A 12,129-nucleotide genomic window follows, 5' to 3' on the forward strand; every position below is an offset into this window, starting at 1 on the left:
TGCATTGACCTCTATCAGCCTGTGCCAAGATTTGGAAAAGACTCGAGTCCTTCTTTCCAGTAAAAACAAGGAGTGTGGTGGCACCTTAGAGACTAACACTTCTTTCCAGTGTTCAGGAGGAGTTGATAAGGCTTGGATTTTGGGCCTCATCCCTGGGTCACTGGCAGATGCTACAGGTAGGGTTGCCAACCCTCCAGGATTGGCCTGGACTCTCCAGAAATTAAAGATTAATCTTTAATTAAAGATTATGTCCTGTGATGAAATCTCTAGGAATACAGCCAACCAAAACTGGCAACCCTAGCTATAGGTGGATATGTTGGTTGAGCGATGGACCTGGGGCTAGAATCTGAACCCATTGGGCCTCTGTTTGGATGCTGCTGGGATGCAGAAATGGATTACTCCTGTTGGAGATTTGAACTAGTGCTTTGAGTGGGGATTCAAACCCCAGCATGGTACGAGCTGGGGAGACACAATTCAACCCTGTGTCAAATGTGAGGCCTTGTGGTAAAGTGGGATTCGAACCAGGACTTTAATGTTTAAATTAATTTCAAACGTTCAGCTCGCCCCACAAAGACCCACTAGATGGCGCTCTCTTAACGATCAGCGAGCCCTACTTTCCCAGCTCCCTAGCGCTGCCGGGGACCCTAAGGGCCGGGCTCCGCCACTGCACCCTCTTTCCCTGAACCTCGACGGCGGCCATCGTTGCTCAAGCCCACGTGACGCGGCGGCGACCAATCAGGGCGCGGAAGGGGGCCCGGACTCTCGTCCCTGTGGCCGCCATTAAAGAAAAAGGGGCTCGGAACTAGACGGGAGAAGAATCCCCCTCTCTCCCCCCGGCCGGGACGCGACATGGGGGCGACCCGCTGACAGGAGCCGGGCGCTCAGGATGCCGCGGCCGGGCAGCCGCCGACAGAGGCACCGCTGAGAGAGGAGGCCCGCCAGCGGGGGCTTTGGGGCACCGACTGCGGCCGCCGCGTCCCTCTGTCTCCGCGCTTGGCGGCGGGGCCGGAGCGTGTGGGATTCGGCCCCCGGCTGAGGAGAACTCGGGGTTCCCCCTAGCTGGGGGAATCTGGGGGTTCGGCCCCCCGTCCGCGGAGGTTCCCCAGTTGAGAGGATTGGGGGTTCAGCCCGCCCTTTGGGAGGCCCCTCCCCCGAAGAGACCCTGCAGTCCCTCCCCAGCTAGGGAGATTGTGGGGTTCAGCCCCCATCACAAGAGACGTCTCCATCTGAAGATTTGCGGGGTTCGCACCGGCGGAGGGAACCCCCCGGCCGCGACAACTTGGTGGGGTTCGGAGATCCACTCATCTGTGGGGATTTGGTGGGGGTCGGCTCAACTTTGGGGTAGGCCCCTGCTGACGAGAGACTTCGTGGGATTCATCCGCCTCTCTGAAAAAACTGGGGCTCACCCCCTTGAGAAGATCTGCCTCCGAAGAGACTTTGAGGGTCGCCACAGTTTCTCTCTTCCGCCCCCCCCCCCCAGCGAAGACTCTTCACGCACAACGGAGAATATTTGGGTCTCACCCTTCAGATAAGAGGATTGTTGAGGGGGGTTATGCTCACAAGAAAATATACCTCGCTGGGCTGCTGCTGAGGGGGCGTTCGGGGTCCCCTTCTCACTCAAGAACCCCCCCGGCGGATTTTGGGGTACACTCCGGGAGAATTTCACCCCACCCTTGGGAATTCTTAAAATTTATCTGGCTTCTGACACCTGAAGTTTTTGTTTGATCTAATTTTTAATTTATTTGGAATATATTTTGAGAGGGAGAAGAATCTGACGCCCCCGCTTTACTCTCTTCCCCTCGGACTCTTATCGACCCACAACTGCTCAGCCCCAGTCATTCCACTATTTGCCCCTCTCATCTGGCGATTAAGAAACAAGAGGAAGAGCAGGGAGGTTGCTGGATTAATTTCCCCTGTTGGATTATTTATTCCTCAACTCCCTCGTTTGGCGACTGAGATAAGAGGGAGGGGTCGTGAACCCATTTTACCTCCTGCCCCATTGGATTAATTACCCCACTTCTTTCCCCTTGTTGGATCAGCTACTGTCTTCTCTCCCCTTGGTCTTCGATTGAGTAGACAAGAGAAGCAGGGAGGATTGTGTATCTTAATCTTCCATCGTTGGATTATTGACCCTTTCCTTCTTTTCTCCCCTTGTTGTTGTCTTTACCCCCAGTTTTGGCAGAAGAGGAGGAAAGGTTCTGACTCTTTGGCCCACTTTTCACTGCTCCCCTCCTGTTTCCCTCCCCTCCTGTTTGTCTCTCTGTGTGTAAAATCCCTTATTTAATTGTGTTATTTGTGCGTGTGTAACCAACCTCCCCCCCCTCCTTCTGTGTCTCTCCCTCCCCTCTGTGTCTCTCTCTGTCTCTCTCTCTCCCTCTCTCTCTGTCTGTCTCTTTCTTTCTTGTCGGAGGCTGTGGGATAATGGCGTGTGGGTTGTGGCTGTGAGGATGAGTTCCTGCTTCGTGCCGAACGGGGCCAGCCTGGAGGATTGCCATTCCAACCTTTTCTGTCTGGTAAGTGTCCACCAGCTGCAGACACACTATTCACAGAGGGAAAGATTTTTTTTTTTTTTGAGGTGGGGGGTGGAAGGGTAGTGGAAGCAAAGCAGCCATTTTTAGCATAGCTTCTGCTGGATGAGTGCTCAGAGTAGGCCCTGCCTGGAACCAGCCAGCTTTTCTATGTCCCTCTGTTTTTCTCCCCCCCCCCCCCCCCTTCCACCCACATCATTGCCTGTGTAATATTGTCCTTCCCTCCTTCTCTTGTCTTTTCTGACCAATATTACCCCAACACTTTGCTTTCCCCTTCTGTTTCCTTCTCCCCAACTTTTTCTGCTTCCTATTAATCTTTTTAGCTATACCTTCTCATATCTTTATTTTAGTCCTGGCAGGAGGTGGTATGTAGCTCCACTACTCCCCTTTCCTCAGGCAAACTTTCTCTCTTTCCTCTCCCCCTGTAGTGATGCCCCAGAAAAATCTCAACTAAATCCCCCCTTTTTCCTTGCTTTCTTTTGTCTATCATTTTTCTCTTAAACTGGTTTTGGTGATATATATATTTTTACAAAGGCACATGCTATCCTATACTTGTGTTGTGCACCATTTCACATCCTTGTTTTTTTTACCGTTAAACTGTTAATCTTCACTTTTGACAGCTCCTAAAGACAACTTGATTTGGATTGGAATATAGTGCACTTTTTTGTGGCTATGGGGATTGCTGACCTGTTTAATTTTCCTTTTAATGCAAATTAATTTGTATCAGGTTGACTGGTATTTATTATTATGGAGGCTGTTTTAAGTAAACCCTGTGTCTGGCTGTTCTTGCTGGTGTATTTTGGGGGAGGGGAATCTGGGCAGCTTGAGCATGTCTGCAGGACACCAGAATGAAGGCTGCATCAGGTCTGCAGCTCAGTATGAGCCACATCTTGTAAGTCTTTCAGAAGTACCAACTGTTGCAAATTCCTTAGCAACACTTAGTCCGAAGCCTCATCTTCCTACTGGGTGATGGAGGCTACCCTATTAAATAAAACTGTGCAATAATCTTAATTATTGTGTCATACCTGGGGGAAGAGCAGAGATTAGAACCATGTGGGAGAAGGGGGGATGGTGTTAGCAAGTGCAAGGACCCCTGTTGTATATGCTCATTTATAAGGCTGAATCCATTTAACACCTCCTGCCATGCATCTTGAGTCACTGTTCCATTTAAGAAGTGGTCAGGGTTTAAACCTTGATCTCTTTGGTACAGTGTTGCTTTGTAAACAATAGTTCAAGAATAGAGATTATCTGTGCTAATAGGAAGATATAGAGCAAAACAAATTGTTGTGGCTAACAGGATAATAACTTCAATTTCAGACTTAAGTTAAATGCATTTTTTTGCAGAAAAATAACTTATGATTTAATTTTGGGAGTGGGAGAAGGGGAGAATATGATGGCATTGGGTACAGTGGGTGCACTTGAAAAGTTGCAACTTGACGTATTCCCTCTCTGTAAAATAAAGAATTCTGTTATTACCAGTAGATCTTTCAAAGCACTGGTAGTTAAGGGTGTTCACTGAAGGTAGATCTATTGTATACAGTTTTCCTGAAAGCGTTGTGTAATTTAAAATGTACAGAAGGAGCATACATGCATAAGATCAAGGCTAAGGAAAAAAGCGTTTGCCAAGATACGTGATCAGTGAGGTAGTGGGTGAGGTAATATCTTTTACTGGACCAACTTCTGTTGGTGAAAGAGAAAAGCTACACAGAGCTCTTCTTCAGGTCTCTTCTGCATAAACCAACACAGCTACAACAGTGCAAACATTTAAGAACTTGGTCAGTTTTATTGCGACTTTGCTTCTGGTATTAATACTTTACAGCAATTTATTTAAAGATAGAGGTTGATAGAGGTAAAGCAAGGTGCAGGTCATAGTTTAGGACAGGGGTCGGCAACCTTTCAGAAGTGGTGTGCCGAGTCTTCATTTATTCACTCTAATTTAAGGTTTCGCGTGCCAGTAATACATTTTAACGTTTTTAGAAGGTCTCTTTCTATAAGTCTATAATATATAACTAAACTATTGTATGTAAAGTAAATAAGGTTTTTAAAATGTTTAAGAAGCTTCATTTAAAATTAAATTAAAATGCAGAGCCCCCTGGATTGGTGGCCAGGACCCTGGCAGTGTGAGTGCCACTGAAAATCAGCTCGCGTGCTGCCTTCGGCATGTGTGCCATAGGTTGCCTACCCCTGGTTTAGGATATAAGCTGTCTTCTTCATCCTCATATTCAACAGAGTACAATATATTTTTAGAAATTATTTTGGTAAGTTTCGCTTAAAAGCATAGGATCGTGGATTTTTCTTTTCTTTTCTCTTTTTAAAATCACAGAACTAGGGTTTATGTCTGATAGCTTTTTGCCAAGAGTCCTATTTGCAACTTCCTTCTAATGAAGGAACTAGAAGTAACTTCAGGATTTAGTAAACTTTGTTTTCCCCCAAATGTTTTTCACCTAACTTTTTTTTTTTCTGTTCCTCTTCCACAGGCTGATTTGACTGGGATTAAATGGAAACGATACGTATGGCAGGGTCCAACATCTGCCCCAATTCTCTTTCCGGTAACGGAGGAGGATCCCATTTTGAGCAGTTTCAGTCGCTGTCTGAAAGCCGATGTACTGAGTGTTTGGCGGCGCGATCAGAGACCTGGACGCAGAGAGTTGTGGATATTTTGGTGGGGTGATGACCCCAACTTTACTGATCTTATTCATCATGACCTCTCAGGTAAAAGAGAATGGACTGAACAAAATCTAATCAATCAGTCAACAAAGGGATGCTGTCTTCCATACTTAAAAAGTTCCCACTTTATAAACACTACAATGGATAATGACATACAGTTTATTGTCTATAGTGATTTGTCATACTTACAACTTCCATCACCTTGAGTTTATGGTGGTGGGTGGGGGCCTCCCAGGAAACCGAATTGCTATGATCGTGGAATCTTATCAAAACTGAACTTCTGTCTTGAGTTGTGTACTGATATAGTTGAGTGTCTCTCTGTATTTAGGGTGGCTGTTTCTACTGAGAGAAATGGTGCTAGATATTCAAGGAGCAATTTTTTGCCCTTTTTAATTTTTTTTTTTTCCCCCCCCTATGCTTTTTGAAAACTAAAGTGTCTCTCTCAAATTTGGATAGAATTTTCTCTTTAAAACAAAGAAATGCAAGACTCTGTGGTAGTGGCTTAGGTATGGGATGATTTAATATTATTAAAATGTTTTGGTATAAACTCATTTGTAGGTGATCAGAATTTATCTTAAAACTCCATGCCATTTTTAAGGTATGGGGGGAAAAAATTAGGAAACCAGATGGAGTTGTCTCTGGAAGTATAAACATGGCCAAAATTTTCAAAATAAAGGTGCCTAAATAAGGCACCTCAGGGAGCAGGGAATCCTGAGAATCTTGTGTATTAAGACTCTCTTGTTTTCTTTCAGAAGTGCTGAGTGTCTGTTAAAGTAGGTTACTGTCACCATTAAAGGTGATGGTGGCTTACACTTCTGAAAGTCAGACCATTCTTATTTGGGTGTCTGAATTTAGATTTTGGTGCCTAACTTTAGGTATCTTATTTTGAAAATTTTGGTTTAGAAAATAAAATCACACATATCTTTTTTTAATATAATCTTGTTGACAGATGACTGCTTCCTGTTTTGTGTTTTGCTTGGAGAGCTAATTTTTAAACCACTACCTTTGTATACAGTCTCCCCAGTAGGCTTACGGATACTTATTTTTATACAATAATATTAAGAAGTCATATTGTTGTATACTTATACTTTAGAATAATGAAAAGCATTCATATTGCAGAATTGTAAAATGAAGTTTAGTTTTGGTATGTAATGCTTTTGATGAAAATGGAAGTCTGTGAGTACTTGTTCTTTTCAGGGAAACGTTTTCTGTTGGATGAATAAATGGTACTTGAGAGAACTAGAATACATTAATAGTCTCTATGTAATTATGGACATACCAAAAAGCAAATATGAAGTTGAAATGTCACTGAGCAATTTGATTTGAAACAGTCTTGTAATCTGTAGAATTTCCATATGTACAGCAAGTTTATAAGAAGGAATTTCATGTTTTATGCAACAAATATATTATGTACTGGAAAAGACTCAAGTACTAAAATTACAGATGTTTCCGATATTGTATTTGAGTTAGCAGGAATTGCAATACTGCTGCTACTACTAACAACCGTGGAAATGGAAACTTCTCTTATGGAGTAGTCAGCTACAGCTTCTGTAGTTTGCCCTATGAATGTCCTCTGTCCAGACCTGCAGGGACCATCTTTTGTAGGGTGAGATGTAACTTAGATTCCATGCTGTTTTTGTCCTGGGCTACTCCTGAGTAAAGACTAACACTTGTGTAGAAGTTTCAATGTAAGTTTTGGTATGCTGTTGTCTGTTATGGCATAGGGTGAGACAAGAATATTAGATTTTTTTTTTTTTTTTTTAATAGAGCATGAAGTTAAACCACAGGTTCACATAGGACTGAACCCAAGTTTCTAAACTTGTCTGCTGTATTTAGTGTGATACATTTTATTTGGTCAGTATCTAGCTTTTTTTTTTTTTTTTTTTTTTTTTTTTTTTTTAAATCACTTAAAGTAGTAATCAGGAGGAACCTGGTAAAAGATACCATCAGCCTCTGGGGGGGATACCTTGTAGCTGAATTCTCTGAGCTAATGTCTGTGGTACTCACAGATTGTCTTTGGGACTTCAGTGTAAATGGGCTGGCATATGTCTTCCTGGAAGTGAACTTCTGAGTTGTCTTATCTAGAATTAGTGAGGCGCTCATACAGAATTGGTTGTTTGCTCAATCTTATCTTTGGGTCTGTTTTGGATATTTAATTTGTTTGGGTTGGGGATGTTTGATCACTGATGTCTGCATTTCAGTACAGGTTCTATTCCATACCAGTTTCGGCACAAGAGATTTTTGGTTTCCACACAGATTCTGAGGCTAACAGCTCATGACTTTTTGATCTTCCTAGTGGTTAAACGTGCCTGATCTCTCATTCCAACAAGGAAGTTAGTCTCCAAAAGCCATTATTAGCTGTTACAAGGTTCTAGTCAGCTTGGATCCTTATAACCAGAAGCAGTTACGTAGGTGATCTATAGGAAATGAAGCAGCTAGATTGGGGAGGAGGTAGCTGGGAAGTTGCCTGACCCTGTTCTTTTTCTATGCAAAAACTTGTGTGTTAGTGTTAGTGTTATAACTGAGCCCAAACAATATTGCTTGGCTTCATCCATAGACATAGTAATGAATTATTGGTTAGCGGACAGTTTTTATTAATCCATTCTGCTCCATCCTTGTTACACTGCTCCTGGAAAAGATAAATTGCTTCCAGGCTGAGGCCTGCTATCTGTTGTTCTGATCCTTGCTCATATTGTTTGGTGAAAACAGAGTGTGGCTATAATGAATTAACAGGCATTATCAATGCTATTGCTTAGCAAACTGAGGGTGTTGACCATCCTTAAGGAGAGATGGGGAACTCCATTATGTTTAAGAAACATCCTCCTGCTGCTAGAGAGTATGCCACTTATTGCTGAGTAACAATCCTCTTTTAGGGAAAGTGATTTGAGAAGACAGCAGTTATTCAGTTCCAGTCCTGCTTGGATAGCAGTAACAGTCTAGATTCTGGCCTCCCTTTGGAGTTGAAACTGCTTGTTAAGGGGCCATAAATCATTGGGCATGTGAGACTTCTTGGCAGCTTTTGATTTGCCATGAGTTGTAGCTTAACATTGCTTGTGTTTTGGAAGTGCTCTTGGTGATGAACAACTTGCTGAAGGATGCCATGTGTCATATCCCTCAAGGATCTTTCTTATAACCTACAGGGTCTCCTGGCAAGATAATGTCTAAACATAGTAGAGTATCAATGTTTTTTTTATATGACATGCAATTGTATATCTCTTGCCCTGTGGAAGTTCATTCTCTGCACTGGCAGAATGTTTGAATGATTTTGCCAGCTGGCTGTATCTGAACTCTCTACATTGAGCCTTGGGTATAAGTCTTGTTGCTGGTAGAGGTTGTTGATGTGAGGGGCTCTACTCCTTGTTTCCCCAATTTATGAGGGGATTTATTCAGAGGTAGTGACTCTAGTTAAGAATTTTAGAAAAGGTGTGACTGAAAGACATGAAGAGTGCTATTTATCAAATGTTCTAGGAAAACTATTTAATCTGCTGTACCTGTGGCAACTTTGCAATGGTATCGTCTTGTAGCAACAGTGAGGCATGATCATAGTAAATCCCTCCCTGCAAGGCTTAAAGTAGAATGTCTCCACTACATAAGCTTGTTCAGAATGCTGCAGCACAGTATCTCACTGGCTTGAGCAACCATAGTTGTATTACACCTTCTCTGTGCTCTTCAAAGTGTCTGACTATATAAATATGGGGGTTGAAGTCGGTAATGTTGGGTTTTAAATGTTTATATAGGTCCAGATTGTGCTCAAGACCTAATTCTGAGGCAATAGTTGTACTTCGACTTTCACCCACATTTTAAAGATTCCACCATTGTGCCTTTGGCCAGCAAGTTATACCTTTATTGTGGTGAGCTGTATAATGTGGAACTCTTTTTCCCCTCCCTCTCTCTGTTCATCTCTTTTAACTTCTAAAAATATCCTTTTAATTTGCGTGTGCTTCACTACTTTTGGCCCTATATTTACTAACTTCATCCTTTTTTTTTGTACTAGACTCCTTGTTTGTTTGTACAGCTCCCAGCATGCTTTGATGGGGGAGTAATTTATAAATTAATGTTAGTCTTGGCTCTGCATTAGACTTACAGGAAGGTGCAAGCTATAAGAAGGAAAAGTAATGGTTGATAGCTAAAAATTTTTTCAGAAGTCTATGCAGGCATGCATATTTGTTTGTCCTTTATGTTAAAAATGACAAGCAGTCTTGAGCTATTGTGGATTCCAAATGGCAGCAGATATTTCTGTATGTTAGGCAGGGAAGTGCATAGTGCAGAGATTCTCAAACTTTTTCATAATGGGGACAGTGTTGTAACAGTATGTCCCATGGATCCTTTCCTCCCCACTTCCAAATCATGTGGACCAGTTAAGTACTAAGGTATCTTTAGCTTCTAATTCAGAAACCAGTGTAAGAACCAACATCATGTGACCAACCACTGTTCTACAGGCTCCTAGCAAGTGGTCCACTAAACAGTTTGAGAATCACTTCACTAATGGTTTACTCGCTTGGTTGGCAGTGCTCGATTTTGACGTATACTCTTCTGTTTGATAAATGTCACACGACAAAACTTTGCACCAGGTGTCAATATAGTGAGCCTAAGTGTCCGTATGTTACAGTAGGTAGCAATAAATCTTTCTCATCCTCTGCCTGCTTCTAGATCTTTTGCCCACTAAAGTTCACTGTACAATATGTTCTTAGGCATTTTGGTGTCCTCCATGTGGAGGCATGTCCATTCCAGCAAAACTCTGCTAATAAGCATTGCTCAGTGCTGTTTGTGCATTCTCTTTACAGAACATCTTTATTTGTGTTTTGTATCTTGCTACTTGATATGCATAATAGCTTGAAGGTGCTGTTTGATATAAATCTTTCCAGTTCTTTGCTGTGCCGGCGATAACATGTCTGTTTCACATCTGTGGAGTAAGGTGAAAATTGCTACTGCATTGCAAACATGGACTTTCGGCTCAGGTGGTGATATACTTGTTCCAGATTGAATATCCTATGCAGAATGTGCCTTTAGAAATTCAGGGAAAAATTCCTTGATCACTGAGGATGGTGTTTGTCAAAACTCCTCCAGTGTAAGTGAAATCCATCTGTATGCATAATTACTCTCTAAACTTAAAAATAAATATATATTTTTTGTCAAGTTTAATGTGGCTAAATGTCCCAGTTTATATTTTACACTTGCTTGCAGTTTTCTCTTCATTGTGGCATATGTGTGTTCTGCACAGTGTCAAAACACAATGTTGCCATGTCTGGCTTGACAAGCTAAACTTGATCTTCATGAAAAAGTTACAAAGAACTGAAGCAATCTTAAAATCCCTATAAGCAAGCACAATATATACTCCAGAAGTGTAAATATTCTGCTTTTATTTTCCTCTGGGAGGATGGGTAGGGAAGGTAAAACATTGATGAATACACTATAGGTAATATACACATTGCATTCACACTTTTTGCAAAGACTTAACACTTCTAAAGAAAAGTCTAGTTTGTGTCTTGTTGCAAATATAGTGACAGTAGATATGGTATGATATAGTTTAGTAGAACATGTGATCTTGGACTGTAGCTCATACCTGAACTGGTTCTCAGTCAAGGAAACTGTCCAAAAAGTGTGGATGCCCAGAGGCTGTTCTGTGGAACACAAATACTTTTTTCCTAGAAATAGGATTAAAGTGTGTTGTTAAATGCATTTTTTTTTTTAATGGGTCTGCTGCATTTGGGCATAGTTAGAACTTGTTCTTACATGTGAAACATCTACTCTGTGTAATACATAGTAATTACCATTTTCATAATAAGTGAATGATGTATTGTAATTTTTTCTTTCCCTATTAATATTTTACTTAAAAAAAAAATACACAAACACAACCCCCCACAAACAGAAACTATGTATAATACATAATAATAGTCTTGTGTTAACCATTTGCTACCTTAACTATAGTTGAAACATTTGATTATATGTAATATGAACATTTAAAATATAAATCAATTTGTATTACATAGTTAATCCAATTAGTTTCAAATCTTATTCTGCTTTATTTCATGTACAGAGAGATTGAAAAAAATTATTAGAATAAGATAAAGAACAGAAGGAAACTTTAGAGGAGGGGGAAAAGAGAAGAGGACAGAAAGAGGTGGGGCAGACAAGAGGAGGTTATTGCAACTTTTTCTAATAGTAGTAGAATCTTGAACTCTTTGTCACTCATGTTAACTAGATAATTATTACTTTTTTAAATCCAAAATTTAATCCTTAATGTAAATTAAGCTTTGATTTAATTTTGGAATACTTTTTTTTTCTTTTTCTTTTTTCTTTCTCCCCTTTAATTGTAACACTTGGCTTAAGGCTTTATTGTATATTGATACACTTACTACAATGTCATACTGTATCAGCTGACAGCCCCTCCTATCCCCTCCACCACCATAAGTTGAGTTTTCAGTATGGTGTGTGGTTTGATTAAGGCAAAACTTTGATTTATACAGTCTATATTTATGACTGGGCTATTAAATGAGAGCTCTTAAAACAGTGGTGGGCAACCTGCGGCCCGTCAGGGTAATCCGCTGGCGGGCCATGAGACAGTGTTTACCCTGGCCATCCGCAGAACTGTGGCCACTGGGAGCTGCGGGCGGCCGTGCCTGCGGACAGTCAGTATAAACACAGCCGCCCGCAGCTCCCAGTGGCCGCAGTTCTGCGGATGGTCAATGTAAACACTGTCTCGTGGCCTGCCAGTGGATTACCCTGACGGGCCGCAGGTTGCCCACCACTGTCTTAAAGGAAGTTTGTTTTTTGGGGGGGGCATGTGGAGAGGGAAGGTGAGTAATAGGCTTTTTAAAGCCTATGCGTAAAACCTGATACAAGAAAGTAAATGCAAGAAAATTAACACACATGCTGAGAAGTGATTTGTTTTTCATATAATTAAAGTGATGTTAAAATGGTCATTCAAAGTGCG

The 12,129-nt window shown here is 41.6% G+C and overlaps 1 protein-coding gene across 1 annotated transcript in view; it reads left to right on the top strand.

Annotated features, from left to right (window-relative positions):
• Window positions 1-2,375: 2,375 nt before the first annotated feature.
• The window catches only part of MED13 (mediator complex subunit 13), a 71,710-nt gene continuing 61,956 nt past the window's right edge, over window positions 2,376-12,129 (top strand). Inside the window, exons 1-2 of the mRNA XM_065418113.1 lie at window positions 2,376-2,513; window positions 5,006-5,240. Of these exons, the coding sequence (XP_065274185.1) occupies window positions 2,448-2,513; window positions 5,006-5,240 (301 nt within the window). The 5' untranslated portion in view covers window positions 2,376-2,447. The remainder of the gene's footprint in view (window positions 2,514-5,005; window positions 5,241-12,129) is intronic.

Source organism: Emys orbicularis, chromosome 17 (genome assembly GCF_028017835.1).
Source record: "Emys orbicularis isolate rEmyOrb1 chromosome 17, rEmyOrb1.hap1, whole genome shotgun sequence".
NCBI lineage: Eukaryota > Metazoa > Chordata > Testudines > Emydidae > Emys > Emys orbicularis.